Source organism: Anas platyrhynchos, chromosome 19 (assembly GCF_047663525.1).
Source record: "Anas platyrhynchos isolate ZD024472 breed Pekin duck chromosome 19, IASCAAS_PekinDuck_T2T, whole genome shotgun sequence".
NCBI classification, from domain to species: domain Eukaryota; kingdom Metazoa; phylum Chordata; class Aves; order Anseriformes; family Anatidae; genus Anas; species Anas platyrhynchos.
In genome coordinates, this window is record NC_092605.1 from 3,399,293 (window position 1) to 3,423,337 (window position 24,045).

Sequence of the window (24,045 nt, forward strand, 5' to 3'; positions counted from 1 at the left end):
CTGTGGATGCTGAGGGTTGTTAAATTGCTTCAGCATCGCTCAGTTGAAAGGCTAGAGCCTAACTTTTGATTATCGCTGAAGTGGCCAGGCAGTTGGGCTCGATGGCATTTGCAGGTCCCTCCCAATTGAACTATTTTCTTTTCTTCCCTTCTATTATCTTGTGCACCAGAAGGATGTTCCTTCCACCTCTGCACTTCTTACATGGGGAATGAATCACACAAGCTACCATAGCCCTTGTAGGCAGCATAAAGGAAATCAGGCCACCACGCTGGATTTTCACAGCTCACACAAGTAGCAAACTTCCCTCCTGTCACCATTCATTCATGCTTTTGTTATCTCTGCATCTGAATGCCTCCAGATTCTCCTGTCAAACCTTGTAAAATGCACTGAAAGGGAGAGGTATGATGAAATTTAGTTAGAAAGGACTAGAACAGATCCCAAGTGATACTTAATTGTAGCAAACTTTTCAAATAGCTTCCTGCTGGCGTAGGAGGGGTAAATTTGTCCAAGATGCTGTCATTAGGAGAAAGGTGCTTTCACTGAGTAGTGAAGCATTTCAGAGAGGGAGATGCGGGTTCTGAAAGTAATTGTACCAGGAGAAAGAACTAATTTGAAAATCATCCAAGTGAAAAAAAAAATAATATATTTGCATTGCTCTAGGCCATTTTGCAGCAAGGCTCTTAAATACGACCTACAATTTCTGGCAATGTACATAATCAGGCAAGTAATGTTTCTTTTGTGATGATTCAGCAGGTTCATAGCCCTTTTAGGGACAAAAGGTTTCTACAAGTCTTTGTGGTACCGAGGTGTTGTAAAACAATTATACAAGTAGGTTTTTTTCTACATCAGAGTTTTAGTTGAAAAGGTCTTGTCTGAGGTATGGGTAAGGTAAAGTTGTTGCAGATGTTCTGTAGATGCTCTTCCTCAGCTCTTTTTGATGTGAGAGCACTTGGTAAATGCTGCTATTTGTGTGTCTACAGATCAAATGTTTTCATCCAACATTCAAGTGGGTTTCTGGACTATAAGAAAAAGGTTTATTACAACCTTGTTCTGCATGGGACAGCTATGGTGCTGTTATGTTGGGGCTTGTCAGCACTTCCAAGGCTTCCGAAAATTTGTTTAAATAAAAATGAGTTTCCTTGAAAGTAAGCTTTTTAAAATAAATAAATAAATAATAATATGCATATATATATATATATATATATATATATATATATATATATATATATATATATATACACCAAGCCCATACTAAGGGAAGGGAAAGAAAGGGAAGGAAACCCCCTTACTGGGGGTGCCAAATACTGAACGATGGTAGGGACCGATCACTTGGGGGACACTGTTCAGTGCCTGGCCTGTTTGCTTCTACCTCACAGCTTTGAGGGTTTTGTAGTTGTAGTCGCTTTTCTTTCCAAAAAATGGCCACGGTACATGCTTGGTTACTAAGTGTTTTCCCAACAAAGTCTTGCATATAATATTGTTTTTTATTTCCCCAGTGAATACTGGGAAAGAGGCCAGTTGCAGCTGGCCAGTGGCTCAGTTAGACCATCTAAAATATATAAGCATTTTGGCCTATTTTGAATTGAACTAATCATGGGAATGATTCAGTCCTATACATAAATATATTTCATTCCTGGGTACGTCAATGCGTACTTTGGATCTTCAGTGTTGGTACTTAAAGGTAGCCACAGTCTTTTCTGCCTGTGTGCTAGAGACTGCAATGCTTTATCCTAAATTAATAGGAATTTGGTAGTGTTATACTCTGCCAAAACCTCACCATCTCCCCAGTGCTAGTCAGTGCTGTTTCCAGCGCTGATTTGTGTTGCAGTTTTTAAATACCTATTCTTTATTTTATATCTACTACCTCAAGAGTTGCATTGGATACTAATAATTTATTGCACTTGGAGTAAATCAGCTTGGTAATTCTCTTGTCTAAGGAACTCATAGAATATTGAATTGTTGTGGTTTTTTTTTGGAATTCACTGAATTTGATAGGTTGGACTGATGGGTTTTTGCTTTTAAGCATAGTAAAGCAGTTTTGCCAGTCTTAGTTTCTGTTTTGTTTTGTTTTTCACTTAAATGTCTTCCTTCTGATGTGTGTTAGAAGTTTTGTCACTCTTACATTTACTTGTCAACCCATCGTATAATTTGGGGGGCTTCTGAGTGCTTTCGTAGGTGGTTGACTCACGGTTCTTATTTTAATTTTATTTTTGAATTATTTTTTTAGTGAGCAAACAATAACCTTTGTGAGAAAATAACCCCATCTGGTGCAGTGACATATAAAAAGCTGCCACATTGTTGGGATCCCAAACTGCGACCTGTCAGCTGCCAGGAGCTGGATCTGACAGCAGCTGCCAACAAAGATCTGCCCTCCTGACACGGGCGCACGGCTGGAGGCAGGCTGGTGGCGACTCCTTGTCATCCAGTGCACCCTTCTCTTACATAAACGGTGTTAAAATACATATACATACACGCAGCCCAGAGCTTTCAGGTTTTTAAGTGTATTTTTCTTAGCTGAAAGGATAACAAATGTGTTTTTATTCTTCCCTGATGCCTCCGTTATTTAAAAGACGAGGAAACCTGGGCGTGATTTCCGCAGGGGCTGGGAGCACGGAGCAGGCTCTCCAACAATAACCTCCCCAGGAGTTCTCTACTCCCCGCTGTACATTTTTCAAATTATTTATGAATGCCTTCTGCTGAGCCACCCTATGGTACCGCATATTAATGTTTTGTCACTCTGCTTGCTGTGGGGAGCTGGGTGAGCAGCCTCTGCCCAAAGGAGCTGGAGTGACAGACGGAAAATTTTGGCAAATTTTGAGATACTTATAAACTGCTTCCTTAAAAGATCCCTCCACACACACACTTTAATAATTTCATTTATGTTTGCCTAGGTCAGTACTAGTATATTTCTTTTTTAGCATTAATTTCATAATACTGTGCAACTGATGTTAAAAGTGGAACACACAGGAATATTCTGGCAATTTGACCAGCTGTTAGAATGAAGTACCTATAAAAGCGATCCCAAATAATTACTTGCATGTGGGAGGCTTTTTAATATCTCAGATATGAGTTGCACGTTTTATCTTGCGAATATAATCTTTTTTTTTTTTTTTTTCTGGCTTTCCCAGAATCTGCAGGGTTGCTGTGCTCAGTACAAAGAGGGCTGTGCCTTTAGAAATGCCAGCCTGGGTAGCAAACAAATACTTCCCATTTCATTCAATAAATTTTCTTTACCATGAAAGAAAAGGCAATGTGCTGTATTTAAAAGAAGCATTAGTTTTTCATAGATGTCCATCTGCCTGCATAGAAAAAAAAAAAATGCTACAGATTTGTATAACAATGTAAACAGGTAGGAATATAAATTCATTCCCTTTTCAGACAGTTTGACACAATAAGAGTCAAATTTTTGTGTTAAGGCTTATGATTTATTAAGTAGTTATCCTTCTCAGTACTAGGTATTTTCTATGAAAATATTTTTTATATAGGCAATCATTTTAAAAATAAAATGCAGTTGCTGCTGTGAGACTTCCAGTTGAAACTGAAACTGGAGAACCTACTGCAGGCACAAGCACTTATTAAGGAGCATTAGAGTTGATGGTACATTTTTTATTAGCAGGAGAGACTGTCTCAATAAAAGACAGAGGAATAAAGCATCAGGAAACTCTAGTTCATTTTTCATGTTGTAGTAGGAAGGAAATTAATCACTCATCCATTTCTTGTGTGTAAATCACCTGTGAAGCGCAGCGTTCCCATAGCCTCCATTCATCATGTTGCCATCCGTCAGGATTCGGGAAATTGGGTGTAACGAGCAGGCACTGGTCTCAGGAGAGATATTAGAAGAAAATTTAGCTAGGCAAGGGAATAGTTATGGAACAGAGAAGTCACATATCAAGAAGCCCTTTTAGTTACCAAGCACTGTATGGAATTTGACTGAAAAGCAGGATTTTTATGGAAGTCAGTTGTACACATGAGTCACAATCAGCTCCAGAAAGCAAGCATTCAATGATAGTTTCAATAAAACCATCTTGAAAAATCTTGAGTAAAAGCTGAGCAGTTCTGGAGACAGCTTTGGATTTTGCATACAGAGAGTATAAGTACACAGCTTGGAAGAAAAACTATTTTTGCTAAAAGGCAAATCTTTTAAACTGTGATTAAGACCAGAATGTGGTAAGATGCAAGGGAGAAAGTTCCTTGGCTGGGAGTACAAGTCCTCTACCTCTCACCTAATTCATCTGTGCTCTGGACACATCACTGGAGAATGTAGATGATTCTTTTTCTGGAAGTAATGAGAATTATGAAATAATTTACTAATGCTTTGCTGTGGGAAGACAGAAACTTTGAGCTAACAGTGTTCTCCCTTTTCTTGCACTTTGCTGGATAGCTTGCCAGGCAAGCCCATTTGAGACTTAAACAAGCCTCTTGTAAAAGCACCTACTTCATGGAATATTTGCTTCCAGCTGGGAAATTTCTGCTCCTCTAAGCTGCCTGTAGGGAGTTAAAGATCAGCAAGAAATGGTTGCTGTGATTAGTAAACTGTTTTGTTATCAATACTTGATATTTCAGGAAAAAGGTAACTGACTGACTTGAAAAGGAACCGAGTGAATTCATGCTGCAAGTAATTCTGCTTTCTTTTAGGGACAGAAATATTTATTTTCTCAATCCTGTAACTGAACTTATCTGCTGATACCACAAGAAGTTATAAATCCATAACTGTGTATCATTTGCCATGTTTGACCCATATGTTCTATAAAAAAGTTCAAGTTTTGTCATCTGCACTTTGAATTCCTCAAAGTTCTGCTTGAATTTCTTCTCTTTACATAAAGTGTCAGTTCTCTGGCAGCCCACTCTGTCGTATTTAGATATTTATTTAAAGTATGAGTACCTAAGAACCAGCTCTGTGTTTGCTTCTGTCTTTGTACTATTCCTGGAAAGGTGGGCGTCCCGGTTTTGGGCTCAGCTTCTGGTTACTACCGTAATACCAGTGACACGTAATCAAATAGGAAAGTCATCAAATATTCCATGTTTTCTGCTGACTAAACACTTGTGGTCTCTTAATTATGAATAAGGAGGAAAAAGGTACCTTTTCCTTATGGCATGGTGACAACTATTTCTAGTTTCTAAAAAGAAACATGGGCAAATTTAGATGTGTTAGGAACTTCAGTACATGCTTCTCTTTGCTCCCTGATTGTCTGTGTGTTCTTGGTCCCCATTCCGAGTTTAATCTGGACAAAGCATTAGGAGATTTAGCTCCTACCAGCTACTTTGCAGCATACAGACATCATTATCATGCTTAATATTTATGTCATAAAGCTGGCAAAGTGCTATTCTAGGTTTCTGTCCAAGTTCCTCAAGTGATGCAGTGCTGCACCTGACTTGAACCAACTGTAAATTGGAACAACATCTCTATCACAGTGCTGAGTATAATTAACTAATAATTACAAAGCAATGAGAGATGGCTTGCTCTCATTACAGCTATAGCAGAATTCAGCCTCGGTGAGCTGATCTATTTTCTTGGAGTTCTTTTTCATTTAACTTACTCTGTTTCAACCACACTCAAGAGAAAGTGCCTGTGGTGGGGAGGGCAAACCTCTTCTTGTCAGCCCCCTAACAGAAAGCTGACCTGTCTTGGTAAAAATAGGATGGCTCAAAGAGGTGGGCCACTGAGACATTAGTTCTTTATAAACACTGTTCGGCACAAGTATCATCATGCTGTTTCCTCAAGAAAAGAAGTGAAGAAAGATGTCTAAGGGTAGTAATTATACAGACAAAAATACAAATGGGCCAGATAAGGAGTGAGATAATGACTTCTTTAGCAGCCTGTATTTAGTATATGTTGCATCTTTCCATACTAGTTCATCTTTGAGGTTCTTTTTGTGTGTTTAGAGGGCTTTTTTCTTATTCTGCGTTTCCTGCAAAAAGAAAGTATCCGTACACATGCTGCCAGGTCCTCCTGCTGTCAGTGGTGTTCTGGAGACTCAGCAGCGTGTGCGAAGGCTGATCAGTGATGGCTTTCTGCAGGGAGCCCTCCATGGCTGAGCCTCAGAGAATGGCTTTGCATCCACATAGCCAATTTCTGAAAAGCCTGCTTGGGTTCACACTGAGCCTCCCCACACAGAATTTAAACATAAAAGATTACACTGAAGACACCATGCTAAAATCAAGCCATTTTTGTTCAAGGAAATTTAGTAAAGGAAAAAAAACCAACACCTTCCCTGTGTATATTTCTGGGAAGCTGTAGGACACGTCGTCAATGCCTCTCCTCACTTACACCAAGTTGCAATATAGAAACAAAAATCAAAAAGTGGATTTTGAAGTAATAGCTCATGTGCTGAACCTGGCAGTGCAGTCACAAGTGCTGTGCACAAGACAAACAAACAAGAAGAGTGCAGGATGGGAAGGACAGTGCCTTGCGTGGAAGTCTGCCACTTCATCCTTCACTCACTACGTGATGTTTAGCCCTTTGGGGATTGAAAATATTTAACTGAGTTATTTAATCTTCATGTTATTTCCTCAGAATAATTTGAAGATCAGTTTCATTATGCTAAATTTTAATATATAATATTTAATAATCCTTGAATCTTTTTCAAGGATTGAGAACAAATATTTTTCTAGCCTAATTTTGAGTGGGGAAACCTTCAAAAGGCAAATGCAGAGTGCATGAGAGTGTAGACTTATGAGAGTGGAAGCTCTTCTCTTTATCAAAAGCTATCGTTTTCCCCGGTGCAAGCTCCTTCCAGCTTGGTATAGGGATTGTTAGGAACAACAAATGAAATGCTCTGCAAGAAAGATGCTTGCTTCTGTTCTGTTCTTCTGAAATACGATATATTTTTTCTGGTACAATTATGTGGGAAATGTAGTTAGTCAACGTTAGTGCATTTGATTTTAAAATTTTAGCCAATAAGCATTTTCTTTCTCTCATTTTAAAGGCACAAACTTAAGAAAAATAACTTAATTATTATCAAATGTTGGTTCAAGTTAATGCAATTCCTTTCCAGCCGTGATCTAATTTCAATAATTAATTTACATCAGGATATCTGTTCTGCATGAGAATTATCCTGACAAATGCACTCAAACTAGTGTGTTCCAAAGAAGTAGCTCTTGTAGAAAGAGCTTCTTTCTACAAGTATTTTGGATATTCCTACCAGAAAGGTACCAGTTAAACTTGGTATTTCCTCTTCCAGCTTTTTCTACCACACCTAACGTTCTCATTAAACAAACAGCGCTGTTGAAGCTGTTTGAAATGTTGCATTTTCCATGGCAGCAGCCTTTTTTTCCTCCGAGACTTTTCCCTCCACACCCTAAATTAAATGGTGAGTGGTATATTTGCACTAAAAGATGACTTAGCGGCTATGTCATTTGGAAGAACACAGTCATTCTGAGCACTACAACTTTCACCACTGTGTAAAAGAAAAATATCAGCCTAGGGCTAGATGCATGCGACTAGCAAATATATGAGGTGTATAGGGGATGGAGCGGAACCATCATATGATTTTGCAGATCACCTTCAACACTCTGTTATAGCAAGGGTGTTGTCAACACTTCACAAACCTTCCTCTCACTGTCCTCAAGTAAAGCACAGTAATATCTGTCCTCTGCTTCATTGTCCTTCTTTTTCTGTCTTTCAGCAGCAGCCAGGCAGTTGCCAGTCCAACACAACCATGCCTTTATTTCTAAAGGGAGGGCAAAGGGCATTTTGATAAGATGTGCTTCAGCTGGTTGACACGTCATTTGACTGTTGTCCAAAAACTGCCCCTTTCATTATTCTATACCTAATGAGAGGAAATAATGCACTATAAAATGTCTGTGTTTCTTGGATGCCTTTCAGCTTCCATGCTAGGAAATAACTGCTGGAAATCCTGGAGATTTCTATAATTTGTGTTTAAAATGTCAAAATGCCATTCACACCTGGGAGGAAAGGAGGAGGGTGCTCTGAGCCAATAGTAAATATCTGTTACTGAAGATCCTGATTTTTATATTGATATATCATACATATATATATATATATATATTATTATTATTATTATTATGTATTTATTTAGTTAGTTAGTTATTTTTGCATTAGTTCCAATTGAGTTCTTAAGTGATGCTAAAGTTCAAATTTTTGTGAGAAACATCAAGTAGTATTAGGTGACTTCAGGGTTGATCTTTCCTAATTTTCCTTATAGATTTCTTTTCTTCAGTTAGGTAGATGAAATTTAAAAAAATCCTTCAGATGCTGACACTGTGAAAGCAGTAGCTGTGTGCACTGTCAATCCAGGATAATCTCTCTAGTGACTCATTCTTAATTGCTGGCCTTTCTTCATACCTTAGGAACTATGTCACTCTCAGAGCTGCTTGAGATTTTCCTTCCAGGAACAATTTTGATCTTAAAATAGGAATCTCACAAAGGAATCTCTAGATGAAAGCCATTTCCTGCTCTCTGCTGGCCCAGTCGATGTTGAGATGCCCAGTTATGGACTCTGAATTTCACATCTCCAACTCGATCCCTCTTAGCTGCGGTTCGTTGCAGCCTGACCGGTTTGGGTGGGACTTCTTCACAACACGAGTGAAATTCAATCTGCTCTCAAGTTCAGCAGAAGCTGATGGCTGAATGCCATTGACACACAATAAAGTCTTACATGCCGTGTAAGTGTTACTGGGCGTTAGGCTGGTCCCCTGCAGGAGGGAGGGAAGTGCTGTCTGCTTATCCATGGAAATACCCCACGCCTCTACAGTGACTTCTGAGCTACCTAACGAAGCTCCACAGCTGCTGCTGTAACTCCAGCCGGACTAAAACCCCAAAGTTACCAAAACCCCCAATAAATATGATCATAAGCCACCAATGCTTCAGTTCCTTGTTCCGCATAGGGATGCAGCCTGATGGGGTATGTCACCCCAGGCAGGTTGCTGGCTGTTCTTGTCTCAGGATCAGTGAGATTTTTTAACTCCCTTTGTGCTTTCTTTTGGCATTGTGAAAATAGAAGCTACCTTAATATTTTGGTGAAGACAAAGTTAAATTCCTCTTTTCTGTGTTTTTACTTCATGTGCTGTTGTGGCGATGCTCACAGTGATTCCAGCTGACAGCTAATGAGCAATGAATCCAAGGGAAGTCTGGTATCGATAGCTTCCAGTGATAGATTGTATAAAACAACCTGTCCTTTGAAATCTGTTGGGATCCGACAATCACTCGTAGAGTATTTGGCTGATAGTCCTGTAGCTGTGTAACCTAAGATTGATCAGTAAATCAAAGCGTAAAGAAACGCTCCTGGCTTAAAAATTTACAGAGATGGATTTGGACGTTTAATCATTCCATTGCAGAAAAGAGGTGCCCAGGAGCAGCATGCCATTTAGGAATTGCTTCTGTCTCCTGTCACTTCTCTCTATCATCCTTATAAATATCACCAAGAGCAACCTTACTTTACAACAACTAGTTTCTTCCATGCCAGGTCTGACAAGTGGGTTTTGCATCTTATTTGTTTTATCTTTCAACATGTTTCTTTCCTCTGGTTACTACTTTGTTACTACTTTGTTAATGGTGATTTGTAATCCCATGCAAATCAGCTGGCTGTTTTATATTGACAGTGCGAGAAGCAAAAAACCTAATTCCCATGGATCCAAATGGACTTTCAGATCCTTATGTTAAACTGAAACTTATCCCTGATCCCAAGAATGAAAGTAAACAAAAAACAAAAACCATTCGTTCTACTCTGAATCCACACTGGAATGAGTCATTCACGTTGTAAGTTTAACCCCTTTTAATACAATACCTTTTAAGTATTGAATCATTTATTTGAGTTTTGCATTGAAAATGCTTCTTCTCTGCTTCTTTTTAGTAAATTAAAACCTACAGACAAAGATCGACGGTTATCCGTAGAGGTCTGGGACTGGGATCGAACAACCAGAAATGATTTTATGGGATCTCTTTCATTTGGGGTGTCAGAGCTTATGAAAATGCCAGCTAGTGGATGGTAAGAGTTTCTGGAGAGACTTTGAAATGGTACTTTTCTTCAGTGTAATTACATTTTTTGTAGCTTTTCACTGTATCTCATGCTATGAGATCACTGAAAATGCAACCGAAACCAGGAAACATAGGCTATACATGTATATAACAAAGAAGGATAATTAAAGGAATTATTTTCTTTTGTCATGTTCATGAAGCTTCTGCTGGAGCCAGGAGATGCTGTAAACTCAATTCTATGTACGCAGTCTTGTGATATTCATCTTATTTTTATCACAAATATGATATATTCATTATGAAGCATATCAGTTAGATATAGCTCCACAAGTTCAAAGTACATGGAAACTTATTTTATAAAATGTCATCTTATTACCTACCAAACCATGCATAGAACTTATAAAACCTTCTCAAAAAGTACGTCTCATTGAGGAGAATTGTTAAGGGCCTTAGAAGTGCTGGAGAAAAGGTTCTTCAAGGTTGATTTCTCCACTATATTACAGGATGATTGGAATGAAATCCTTGTACATTACACTGCCTTGACAGATAGTTTGTGATTAAAGATATAAGTTTAGGTGAAATATACTCTGTTTCTCTGTTTGCTTTAGAATTTGGCAAGCAGTTCTTCACATGCAAGTGACATCGGTACAAACAACTAAATCAGATTTTAAATCTAAAAGGAATAAATAAAAATGTAACAACATTTGCTTTTCTCAAATGTTTTACAGGTACAAGCTGCTGAATCAAGAAGAAGGTGAATATTATAATGTTCCGATTCCAGATGCTGATGAAGATGGAAATGCAGAGCTTCGACAGAAGTTTGAGGTGAGGATTAAGCATAAATATGCAGCTGTATTTTGCATACAGTTGCCACCTTATTACCAAAACAAAACAAAACAAAATGTTCAAAGTTATATAGTGTTATTAGTTCTGTTGCTTATGTCAGCAGTATTTACCTTTGGGTTTCTTGGAGATTGGGCCAAGGGGATAATTCAGCACTAGCATTATTTGTCTGACAGTTCTGCTTCTCAATATAAATTGGTATTGTAAAATATTTTATGTCAGGAATGTGTAATGGTTTCAGTTATCTTCTAATGCTTACTCCAAAATCTGCAAAAGTGATTATTGCCAGTATCCTTAATAATTTGTAAAACAAAGGTCTCAGAAACAGCAGCATTTTATTACCTAAAATGTTTCACAGTGAACATTTTTTTTAAAGAGAAAACAGTTACAACTGCTGATTAACTGGAGCCTTAAAATCTCTGTAGAAGGCTGGCACCTGAAGTTCTGATCTCTCTCATGTGGGTATGGAAGCTTCAGGAGGAGTGGTATTGCTGGTTATGTACAGAAAAGAACCACTGAAGAAAAACAGTATTTTCGGCAGAGTCCTCCTGCCCTCTGCAGTGCACGTTGGAGTGGTTGGTAGTCACAGGCATGGTCTCACCGTGCCTTCCAAAGGAGTCGTTTCTTAACGAACAGACATAGCCAGCCTCTTCTGACAACTGCAGTGATCCTACGGCAAAATACTTGCTGTCCATTAAACCCAGCAACAAGAATGGTTTGGGGACGGAGGTGTTTTGTCAATGGTTGTACTGGACTCAGCTGATCTAGTATTCCTTCCATATGCAATAATGAATTCAAATATTCCAGTAAATACCGATTTCTTTTTTCTAGTTGAACATTTACGTTAGTCTAGCAGTTTATCCAAAAACTAATTTATGTACCTGTTGTGCTTAACAAACACTTAAGGCTGTTTCTTTCAACCTGAAATGGCAATTTTTTATGTTCACCATCAGGCAGAATTCTACATTGTTATTATAAAAGATGGGTTAACCCAAGAAAGTGAGGAAAAACGGCATATGTTCAACTTTCAAGAAAGAAAAAGAAAAGGTGCTTCAATTTCTTCTGAACACATTTGGATCAGCTACCATACTTTTGTCTGCAGCATGAACTATGATTTTTGTTTTACATTTGAGAAGTACTTTAATCTCCATTTCATTTTCCTTTCTTTACAATTGTGATCTGACCAGTGTGATTTTATTTCACTGCACTAGGTCATTTTCTATTCAAGATCATATTTACCTTTTATCCTCCCTAGAAAGAATAACTTCAAAAGTAATTCTTTTCACCCCTTACATGTCTCTGTGCAATATACGGAGTCTGGAATTGGGTGGACGTGTATTTTAGTGGTGAAGCTATGGAAATTGCCTTTTTTTTTTTTTCCTCAGGACAGAGACAGCAAAAATACAAGTCACCAAAAATGTCTGTTTTAAAATGTCAGTAATTACATGTGGTATGTTTGCATATTGAATTTATAATCTCTTAGTTGTTTTTTTTTTTTCTTTCTAGAGCCTACTGTAAATGCAGAATGAATAGTCAGGGTTTGTTATCTATGTCCTGCGATGAAGTGGTGTAGAAATCCTGGGAGGCTGCATTGTGTAAAGCTCCTGGACAAGGTCTGAGAAACCGCAGCTTCACATAGGGTCAGCTGTGTCTCAGAAATAATTAGTCTGTCTCAAAGTCTAGTTAGTTCAGCTTCCACACCATGCACTGGAGGCTCTCTCTGTTCTGAAGTTAGCAAGGTTGACACCGTTTTAGTGGTCCAAATTGCTCAGGGAAAGGGAATAGGTTTTCAGTGAACACAGTGTCTCTGCAATATTGGTACTGATTTGCATAAGGAACATTATGAAACCTAGCGCTGCTATATGTGAATATTTGTAGCCAGACAAAATGTGTGACTATAACTGGACCAAGGCTAGTATAACACATATCACACAGTAAAAGGATTTTGGTTCAACCACTTGAAGCCTACCGTTGTGAGAAGGAACAGAGGAAAGCAGCACCTTCCCAGTAATGTTCTTAGCTGGTTTCAAGGGGAAATTACTGTCATGACATAAAAAAAGTAACAGCACAGATGTCTGAATGGTGGTATTTAACTTATTAGCTATTCTGATGTGGTACATAAATGGTGCTGGCTCTGATCATCTTTTACGTTATGTTTCTTATCATTTAGATCTTGGCTTACAAAGTCATTTTATTTTAGGTACCCTATGCTAAGGAACAAGTAGAGAGCGCTGAGAAGTGTTATTTGTGAGTCAACAGCATCTTCTAAATAAATATTTCCACTGTTCTGAAATCAGCTTTGAACCCTTACAGGAAGTCTCTTGACAGCCATGTTACCAGGTGGGGGTGTTGGCAGGAAGGTTAAAAATATGGATAGACCAGGAGAGGTCATACCAAGCTATCTTCTTGTTTATCAGTTTATAGAAAAGAGTAATTTAAGAGTTCTTGCTAATCCAAATCTCAAATTGTGGTTCTTGGTTCTGCTTTTCAGTGTAAGACAGTGTGATTGATAGCCAAGCAACATTCATTTAATTTTGAGAACAAAATTACAACAATTTCTACAGTAGTATTGGATTAATAATACAAAATATTTAAAATGAATAATGGTAGTCTTCAGAGTGAAGAGTGCAAACGAACCTAAGAAATAAAGAAGAACAGGAATACAGAAACTTCAGGATGAGAATTTCATTAGCTTGTATTAAGGAAGATAAAATATTTTCATATTATTTTCAAAATTATTATTTTAAATCTTAAAACAATCTTAAAACTGACTTTGCCCTTAAGACCGAATTTTAGCAATATGCTTAGTAGAACCTCCACAAGCTCTTAGGAGCTACGTCCCATTTAAATCAATGACAATTTTTTTAAAGTCTGTCCATGTCTTTAGTTCCACAAAGATCCTTAAAATGTGGCCTCAGGCTCAGATTGATTTCAGCTGTTTACACACTCCTATCACACCCTTCTGGCTCCATTTTAACAACCCAGACTTCTTACTGAAGTCACCCAAATCTCATCAGTATGCTGCTTTTCTTACCGGATCTCCTGACACAGAAGTCATTTATCAATGTGAGTCTACCATAAAACAGCAATGCAGGATTGATAATAATACTCAAATAATAGTAATAATAATAATAATAAAAAGTTCTATTCACATGCATTTATAATATGAACAGTAAAATGTATTTTGTTACTTTAAAAAGTCTGTTTGTGACTCATTCTGCGAGATCTAAAACAGCTGAAAAACAAGCACCCAACCTGTGCCCAGTAGTTTGAGATTCTGCCCAGCAAATGGGCCAAGTTTGGGAAGGAGGGGTTGAGGACAACGAAGGTTTCATTAATGGAGTCATGCAGTGACCTCACTAAGTATTTTTAGTTACTGCTATGAGGATTTTCTTTTTATATACTGTCTATGTATTAAGATGAGGTTGTGCAGTAGATGGAAATTGAGGTGTGCTCTGCATAGGTGCACTATTTTCTATACATCCAGTTTTATTAAATCTACATATTTCTGGATCTCACCTATCTCGAAAAGTTATGGATCAACTATGTGTTCACTCAGCAGTATGATCAAATCTGTCTTCGGTGATTTACAGATGATACATCATTATTAATATTTCGAGATAAAAATACTCTCCTGTAGGAAGTGGAGGCAGGATAAAATCTGTCACTGTTTTTCATTTGGTTTTAACCTTCGCTTGTGAGTTTTCTCCCCGGAATGGCATTATTGGTGGCCATCTCAAAACGAAACTGGATTCTCAACAGGCATATTCAGAATAATTGTGGCTGCTCCGTAATTGTTCGGGCTGAGGTTTCCAAGGCAACTTGCACCAGTCCCAGGTGGCTGCGTGAACCCAAACTGCCAGGGCTTTGCTCTCCAGTAGCACTATTTATCGTATCCTTATTTTCCTCATCCAGCATTTTGCTCGTCCTAGAATAAAAAAAGCAGAATATTGAAATAATGCAGCCTTACTGTAGTTTTAATACCTCATTACAATTTGAGCAGTAAAATATTTTTGCTATTTCTGACATTGCTCCTTTTTTCATTTGAGGAAATGAAATGTGTAAATTCTGAACTTCTCCCGTAGGAAGTTATTTCTGATTTCTGAAGCCCTGTTTCCTGTAATTTGCTGCTTAATAAAGCACTTCTTGATACTTAAATATCACCTTAGAAGAAGAATAGAATCATCCTGGCTTAATAATAGCCTGGTTAATTATTCTGTCTGTCCCCTTCTTTACACATCGCCATCATGGAAAATGTTATTAAAAATAAAACAGCTGCTGTGGTTCATAGCAATGTTCATTTTTTAATTAAAGAGAACAGGGTAGCTATAACCCTTATGTGTGGATATATTTACCAAGTATATGGTACATTAAGTGATGTGAGCCACCCGAGTTTGGTAATTAAAGTGACCCAAGCAATTTGTTAGAAGGGAGCGGGTTGCTGCTCACAGAGCCTTCATTTTAAGGCATCCTAAGGGAGGATGCATAGCAGTCCTCCTCCTGCGTATCATTAAGATGCTGGACATTTTATTTTGTTCTAGCTGTTCCCATTAGCGGAGCTGTGTGAGGGTTTTCAGCAGAGCATGACATTCCCTTGATTCCCAAGAGAAAGCTCGGAGCAGGGACCCCGCTGGTGCATCCATGCAGAGCAGCTCCTGTGGACCGTGGGAGGCGCTTCCTTGGGGTCTTCCCTGTGTCCTCTCCGAGTCCCACACTGGGACAACCTGCAGTGGGTGGCTGCTCCACTGAGGCTCCCCACAGCGCCTGGCACCTCTCATGCGTGGACTTCGGATATGCTTGGGACTTGGCTCTGGAAACGAGGAGCTGTTCACTGCTGTTGCCGCCCGTGCTTTTTGTGACCGCTGGTTTTGTACCAGTCCGTTTAATACAGTGAATGACAGTGACATCACCCCGTAGTAATCAGACAAAGCTATCCTGATAAGTACTTTTTCTGCAAAGTAATTTCTGGTCAGTGTGAGGAAAAGCAGGAACCATTTTCACCCACCAGCTGATGCTGGGGGCCAGGCCTGTAAATCGGTGTGGTAGAAAGGTCAGGCAGAGTACCCAGGGAAAGGGCTCATGCTGGCTTCACGCTTTGATCCAGGAGCAGCTCCTTTGGTTCTTGGCCAGTTTCTGACAGGCTTTTTGCTGCCAGGGGGGTGAGCTGGCCTGGCTGTGCAGTTCCCTACTCATGGGGCTGGGCTCCCCACGCTGTCCCAGCTCTTCTCAGGGCTCATCATGAGTTGCTTTTTAGCTGCTTTGTTCTGCCAGAATCGATGAGGAATGCTGTATACAGGCTACAACCATATTTTTATTTTGCAGACTAAGCAGAACAACATAAGGAGAGAGGAAAGAGAGTTCAGATGAGGGTAGATATTGTATCTGAAAACTGGAAGCCTACAGTCAGTGGCATTTTGGTGACATCTCAGTGCTTCTAAACATAACCATTATTACCATGCTAAAGAAAATGTCTTTTTAAATGTCTCACCATTTTAATTACGAGAACAGGGACAGTGTGGTGCTTGGCCATCAGGCTTGGTTATAAATACCTAGCCCCTCTCCAGTGACGCAGGAGCTGAGACATTTCTGCCTGTGATGTGCCACTAACCTCCCGCAGTACGCAGGGCAGCACTCTGTTTGACCAAACTTGTGTGTTAATCCTCGAGCAAGTGTAAATGCAGGCTTGAATTCCTGATTAAGTAGCCGATCTTGATCGGTGTGTGGATGTGCTGTACACAGAGCGAGCGCTCATTTACGGAGTCAGGCCTCTCTCTGTGCAGCACAGCTGGGGTTAAATGCTATTTGGAAACGTCTGCAGGTTTCCAGTCATGTTCAAAGCTCTCTGATGAGTTTCAGTGTTGTTATAGTCAGTGCTAAAGAAACTCATTTATTTATCATTCCCTTTCTGAACGTGGGTAAATCATTTTGGTTTGTTTCACTGCAATGCTGCCTTTCTTAGATCTCTACCACTCCCTTTCGTTTCATTTTTTCCAAGCAGCTTCTGGCTGCGTTATTAGAAAGGAGAGGGCCAGTGCTTTCTGCATTAATCTGGCATTTTTTCTGACGTTCATAACAGTTTTAGGTCAAAAGGACATCTTCTTTGTTTCCTTTCATCAGCAGCTGGGACATGCCGGGGCGGTGTGGGCTGTGGACGAGTGCTGCAGCCGTGTGGCCAGCGCCTCGGCAGGAGGCTCCGGGGACTGCTTCAGCAGCTTCCTCAGATCCCAAGGAGCTTCCTAATTAAATTTGATATTTTCATTCAAAAAAAAAAAAAATATGTAGCCATAGGGGAGCTTCAGATTTTGCTAACTTGTGAGTTAAATTCTTCTGTCTTCTGGTCTCTGTGTATAGTTCTGTAAAGGGCTGCAAAGGAGACGTTTCTTCTAAGCCTTTGAAGGATGCTTGTGCTTTTGCCCCAGAGCTGTTATGCTGCAGTCACTTTACTCTTTGTTTTTTTTGAAATAAATAAAAGATATGATCTCTGCCATATCCATATCTAACTTGTATATGTTCCCATTTTGAGGCAATAACCGTAACTTCAGGCAGTTCAGCAAAGGTGACAGGGAAAAGAGAAATAACATTGCTGATGCTTCAAACTGTAAAAGAAAAGATTAAATTTACTTTCCAGGAAACAGTATACTAAGTATACTGAATCATGACCAGCCAAAATATCACTGGCACATCAATCCACACTCTTTATGTATATAAAAAGAGGAGTTGCTTTTTTTGGCTGTGGCACTCGTTCCTATTTTTAAATTGTGCATATTTAATCATTAGAGAATAGATTGCTGCTGCAGTATAGAAATGCTGTTAGATGACTCCATCTGTTCCATACTATCATTTGGCATGGGGAATTCCCATATGCAGTTACCGGAGGTTTCCCATCCACTCACCATATTTGAAAGTAGAGAATTTGAACCTTCTTAACCAGAGGACATACATCTTCAGCCCCTGTTCCTATGAGGTGGTGAGTTCTCTGGGAGGTTTTTCTCACTGTATGTGTTGTTACGAAGATGAAGAATGTAGAAAATTACATTGGTAACAGGGATTTCTTTATCCCATATATAAAGACAGTTTAAACGATCATATTTCAAAACAAGGCAAAAACTCAAAAAGCACTTCTGTGCTAACCCCTGTCTTCAGTGTGTGTTTGTTGATTGCAGACCAGACTTCACACATCTGTGCATTCAGCTTTATGCATTTCGGTGGTTTAAGGGCGTTAGGAAACACATGGATGCACAAGATTGTAGTTAACATTGAATAGCAGCTGACAGAAAGACCTGTATTTCATTGTGCTCTGCTGCACTGTGCTCCTGATTGCTAGGGTGATTAATGCCATGGTTTCTTTTTCATGAGGTTTCTGCACACAGCAGGTGCGCTCATCCCTGTATTCTTGCTGCTGTGTCCTTATTTGTTGCTTTGTGCTACTGATGTCGCTTGGCTTCGCAAGCCCTTTACTAATGCAGCAGTTTTTCTCCTTGCCTGCCTCTCCCAGGACTGTCATGTCAATACCTGCTTCTTCAAGGTAGTTTCCTCCTCAAAGTTCTGCACCTTTTTCTTCACACAGCCTTCTCTATGAGCATCTGAAGCTTATTAAATTCAATTTCATTCTTACAGTGTTTTAAGGATGCACTTCTTTAAATCTCTGATTTAAGCTTTTATAAAGAATAATAATAGTTTTAAACAATGAAGTATGCATCTTCCGTAATTTGCCACGAAGTTTCTCCAAATGAGAAGCTGACTTACAATAATGGGTCAGCAAACCTCAGCAGTTGCAGCGTGCCTTTCATTTTGAAGGACTTGGTTAAATGAATGGCACCTTCTTGTGGAAAATGGTGCATCTTTAATTTGAAATACACTTGTGGAACTTTAAATAACTTCCACAGATCAAATAATTCTCACATTCACTGGACGATTAAGTAAATAAATTTACATGGTATATAGCATGTGTGTATCATGATATAATGTGCTATATACTGTATGTAAGTTGGGGTATACTATATTGTAAGTGATATTACCCATATGCACAGATGCTGTGAATAGTAATCCACCCGATACTTCCCATTTCACTTCTTTCACTTCCATCTCACTGAAATACTGCCATAAACAATGCATATAAGCATTAACAATATACACGTCTGCACTTGTCATTTCCATGTAGTGTCTCTCCAGCAGGTTTTCTTGCTTTATTAGGGCAAAAGTTACTGACACAAATCACACTTTCAGTCTCATATATGGGTTTAGTTACAATTTGCTGACATTTAAAAGACTTAATTTAAAAATCTTGTTTTTTAAACTTGTTTGTATTAGTAAAGTATGATTTTAACAATTATTTTAATACTGAACCAGAAAAAAAGAGAGAGATTTTGTCATTGCCAAATATTTCCTAATGCAGTAATCATCATATTTGTCACACAATCAGTAACTTCTGTTCTCTTAACCTTCATCCTTTCTCTGGTATCTTTATCTCACAAAAGATTTTCAGAAGGTGAGTTACCCTTCCTCAGTCCTTTCCCCCTCCTCTTATTTGAAAATAAAATCACTTGTTGGTTTCATTGATGCAGGGAAGCTTCAAGCTTCTCTGTTGAAATATATTTTTAAACAATTTTGTTTGAACAATTTATACGTAGCATTTAAATAACTATCAATACTTTTATGCAGTATATAGTGGAGTGTTTAGCTGTAATAATTGAGGGTAGAACCCATCAACATGAAAGCATGACAGAAAAAGTAGTAGATGGAAAAATCTCAGCAGCGGGGTATTGCAAAGCCCATTTAAGCTGCACTGACAGAGCCAAAGCTACCCTGAGAAAATGCAGCTGGGATAAAAACAGTAATGTCTAATGCTATGGTGTCACTCCAGGGTAAAATCCGGGCCCTGAAGTGCACTGATCTAAACTGACAAAAGTTCTTGGTCCATTTTTGGTTTCATCATAGGAGTGTACCTAAAAAAAGGAGCTGAACAGTTTCATACACTGCTGCTTCATAGGCAGAATTCATACTTATTCCTTGTGAATTAGTGAATCCCAGCAAAGAAAGTTGGCAGTCTTGTGATACAAGACTGAGGAATTCCATTTCTTCATGAAAAAGAAAAATGCTTTCTTGTTTGTTGTCTGTCTTTCCTCTCCGGATTGTTCCAAATCCCCATTCAGCTTGCTGCTGCCAGTGACAGCATTACCAGCCTAAGCTCAGAAGCATCTCTGCATGCTGCATTCTGCAAGCTAATCGCCACTGCCATTAGCATATCTTTGGTAATAATTCTGTCAATAATCAGTTTATGTGGGACTGCTGCGGAGGTTATGTTCCCAAGTTTACAAGACTGGAATTGAAAGGAAACAGCAGGAGCAGATGAAGAAGGAAGGCTGTGTTCCGGAGGATAATATAACACTTCTGAGCTAGAAATAAATATAATGTACAAAAATGATTTTAAAAGATCGTAGAAAATTTGAGAATGCTGTGAACAAGGTCAAACAGCTTAGTTATTTATAAATTGTTTATCAAATACTGGGAAGGATCGTGCATTTATGCTGCTTTTGTTCACCCAGCAAAGTGTGTATTTAGATTAATTTATTTTCACAACATTATGCAGAAACCACCTTGATTTTGTGTGTGTGTGTTAATTAATTCAATAGTGCGACCTGGTTACAGGATCCCCAGGTCTTAAAATCACTGCTTATCTGCAGCTTTTCGTCCCTAAGGATTTTCTGCAGGGATTTGCACTCAGATCAGGTAGAACTGAAGTCTTTGAAGATTGCTTTAGAACGGAACTTTAGTTTTTGTCCATATTGAAATGAGTTTTATGCTTAAAGCAAATTCAACACCCTATTTTTTTATTATTGAAAATTAGCAGTAATTTGCATAATTTAAAAATGAAGGAGCATATATAAGAGCAACTCTTTTTTTTTTTTTTTTTTTGATACTTAGGGATTTGTTATTCCAGTATTGACTGGAAAGCCAGCAATATAATTATATTCACTGTTTGTGTTTTTATTGCCACTATCACAGGATATTTCAGCGAAAATTCTTGAATATTATTCCTAGGCAGCCTCTTTAATTACATTCCATCTAGTTAGATGCTGTTCTGTTGCAGGGGATGGTGTTTTTGGCAATAAAGGCAGAAAACAAAGTAGACTCAGGTGGCCACAGGATTATTAAACAGATTCAACACATTGACGGTGCCAAGTGGGTAGCTGGAAACTCTTCCCTCTCTAGATTTGCCTGCTCACAGCCAGAAGTTCCTTGTACAAGTTTCTTGTACAGTTTCAGATACCCTCTGAAACTGGTGTTCGTAGGATAAATGCATCCTCTTCTTAGGATAAACGCATCCCTTTCCAAATGACTGCTTTCCATAGTTTTTTGAGTCTGTTGTCTACATTTTCTAGGGATGTGGTTACCTTTATCTTGTCCCTGATAAATCTGATTAGAAGTCACTTACTTGAGTATTTTATACATTTTTAACTTGTTCACAGCAATACTGAAAAAGTAAAAGAAAATAATTTAAATAGGGCATGTGGTTATAAACCCCCCAAAGTAGCAGCACTGCCGAGATGCTGTATGGTATATTAAGCTGTAGTATTGTCCTTTAGGATTCTCTTATAGCTTATACCCTGAGTAAACTTCCCTTGATCATAATGTTGATCTCGAGAAAATAATTTCTGCTCTGAGTTAGGAACCACAAGGGGTCAGTAAAGAACACGGAATAGCAGCCAGAGCAACAAGCTGGCTGTAGCAAAAGTCCTGAAGGACATGATACGGTGCAAATTGTTGCACCTATATGTATTTGTAAAGATCCAAACCTGTTACATGAAACAGCTGTTTTGATAAAATTCACTGTAAGTTTTTCATACAGCCCTTTGTACAAGTCTCTTTACCTGGCACTGATGATCATTTTTCCCCAGTCAAAATATTTAGGAGCTTGCAGCTGTAGGCATGAGTTCTGCCTCTGCCCTCCTTGGTACTGCTCAGGTCACCTCTGCCTGTGGGTGATATCCGTGATTCCCAGCCCTCTGCCTGCCTCCTGCCGTGATTTTTGTGCTGGGGGACACGCACAGGGCTGGCAACCTCTGAGTCACGGAGTAAAACCATCTCAGTGCAGGCTTGTGAACCTGCAGGGTGTTAGAAGAGGCACTGCTTACCATGAGCAGTGCCTATGGAGAATTAGGCAAAATAACACGATTTTAGTGATCACGCAGCAGCCTTTGTGGGACACGGTGCTCTCTCTTCTGTTATTTGTAACCCAGGTCATTGGTTTACACTCTGATATCATCATTCCGGAGCATTGCAGCATGTGGGTGGGCTTCAGGAGTGGGTTTCCTGTGCTCTTGGTCAGGCGTTCAGCAAAAAGGCATTCTGAATCCTTTTCACATATGGCACCAAAAAATTTCAGGCAAATCCTTTAAGTAAATTTTCTCTTAGTAACCTAAAGGGTAAATATGACACAAGCTTAAGAGAGGTAGGGAGGAAACGGGGAGAAAAGTAAACAAAGGACACAAAGCAGTCCATATTAAACCCTGAGTCTTATTATACCCCCCCTCCCATTGATATTTTTATGAAACATCCTATTTGCATGTGCCTTTTTACTAGCAATGGGAATTATAAGAATTTTTAAAGCTTTTTTTAATTCAATGTTTAAGCTATAGAAGTAAAAATTCATTTTACTTAATTTTTTATATATAGCATTTTTATTTCTTAGCACCTGGTACTGCTGTGGTGTCCTTGCTAGGCACATAAGTACGGGTGTATGCATCCACTAGCACGATACATTTCTGTAATTTAGTTTGTTTAGCTCAGGAACAAAGATGAATCGGCGAGAATGCCCAGTAGGATGGGAGAAGCCAGCACTGGGTTGCCTCACTCTTCAGAAGCATTTGTTAAGCCACAGAAAGAAGCGCGAGAGCCAGACACTGTGTCTACTGTGCTGTTCCTCAGGCAGTGCAGTGCAAAACCATCTCCCTAGGTTGCTGAGCACACGTTTCATAGGCAGACAGGAAAAATGGTGAGGGAAGTTCCCTGTGTCCTTCCTGACCTGACAGCAAGATCAAGAGCTCAGGCTGGATCGGGAGATAACTGATGCCATCCCCTCGCTGGTTAGAGCTGCTGGGCTGCTAAACCATCCCGAGCCCAGGCTGTAACTTTCTCTTTTCTGGGTTGTTTCCATGGCTACAAAACTCTCTGCTAATGAGTTATAAGCTTGCATTAAGTTACGTTATTGAGCTTAAAACTCAGTCTGGTGAAGTATTAGGCCTTGCTGGAGCTTAGAAACGAACTCTTCTCATTTCAAGTTATCACCATCCTGACAATTAAGTTGTATAAAGTAGGAAATTGATAGCCCTTCACAACATCTATAATTACATGGAATTGGAAATGCAATAATATAAGAAACAAGCTGCCACAATGATGGAGCACATTTCACTGAGGAGAAGGTTTTTTTCCTCCAGATTGTGACTTGAAATTTATTGGCTTTATTTAGTTTATTAAAGGCTTGCTAATGGCTCAACTTGTTAGGCTGATCAAAATCCCCACCGAGTTTTCATGACTTGAAACCCTAAGAGGGCTTTTTGTCCTTCCCTGCGTTTCTGATCAACTATTTCAGTTTCTCCTTTCTACATCCCAAGGGTGAGCTTTGCATTTCTCTCAGTGATATCTCTGAGCATCTGCTCAAGATTGGAGCTGCTCCGATGCTTCTTGCGCTGAGTCCAGGGGGTGTCAGGCATGAGTGGGCATCGGCTGCCACAGTGACACCTAAACAGGAGGGTCCGGCTGCTCCTTCCCTTGCTTCTCACCAGTTGCTGCTCCACATCTGGAAGTGATGTGCAGAAGCAGGTTACCCACGGCCCTGCAATGGCTTTGGGCTAACCTCAGAATTAGGAAAGGAAACAGTGGGAACAAGGCGGGCTAGCCTGAGACAAGTTGTTATCTGAGGAGCCTGCTGGGGTCTAGTGAGGAGCTGGTGAAGCCTCACTGCAGGGTGAGAGGCAGGGATTTTGTCAGAGTTTTACAGAGGGATTGAATCATGATAAGAGAACGTTCCTGCTTGGCTGATCTCAAGAAAGCTTTGGGACCCCAGATAAAGCCTGCGGCGAGCCTGGTCAGTCAATCGTTAGACTGCTGGCCTGTCAAAATTGTGATTTTTTGTGATGGAGGCTGACGAGAGTGCTGCTCTCTGATGCAGCATCACTCACGCGCTGTTGACAGCTGAACAGGGCAGACCAGCGTGTGCTAGGTGGGCTCTGCAGTCGAGGAGGGGAGACGAGGCTGGTGTGTGGCAA

The 24,045-nt window shown here is 39.5% G+C and overlaps 1 protein-coding gene and 1 long non-coding RNA gene across 4 annotated transcripts in view; one reads left to right on the top strand and one right to left on the bottom strand.

Moving 5' to 3' along the window:
* The window catches only part of PRKCA (protein kinase C alpha), a 169,336-nt gene that overhangs the window by 111,396 nt on the left and 33,895 nt on the right, over positions 1-24,045 (top strand). For all 3 annotated transcript variants that reach the window (XM_021269952.4, XM_027471337.3, XM_027471338.3), the window contains exons 6-8: positions 9,562-9,718; positions 9,813-9,947; positions 10,663-10,759. In XM_021269952.4, the coding sequence (XP_021125627.1) occupies positions 9,562-9,718; positions 9,813-9,947; positions 10,663-10,759 (389 nt within the window). The remainder of the gene's footprint in view (positions 1-9,561; positions 9,719-9,812; positions 9,948-10,662; positions 10,760-24,045) is intronic.
* Positions 14,567-22,508, bottom strand: LOC139999101 (uncharacterized). Its single transcript, XR_011804177.1, has 3 exons — positions 21,913-22,508; positions 21,649-21,753; positions 14,567-14,705 (listed from the first exon to the last, which is right to left on the bottom strand). It is a non-coding gene; the product is annotated as an uncharacterized lncRNA (long non-coding RNA).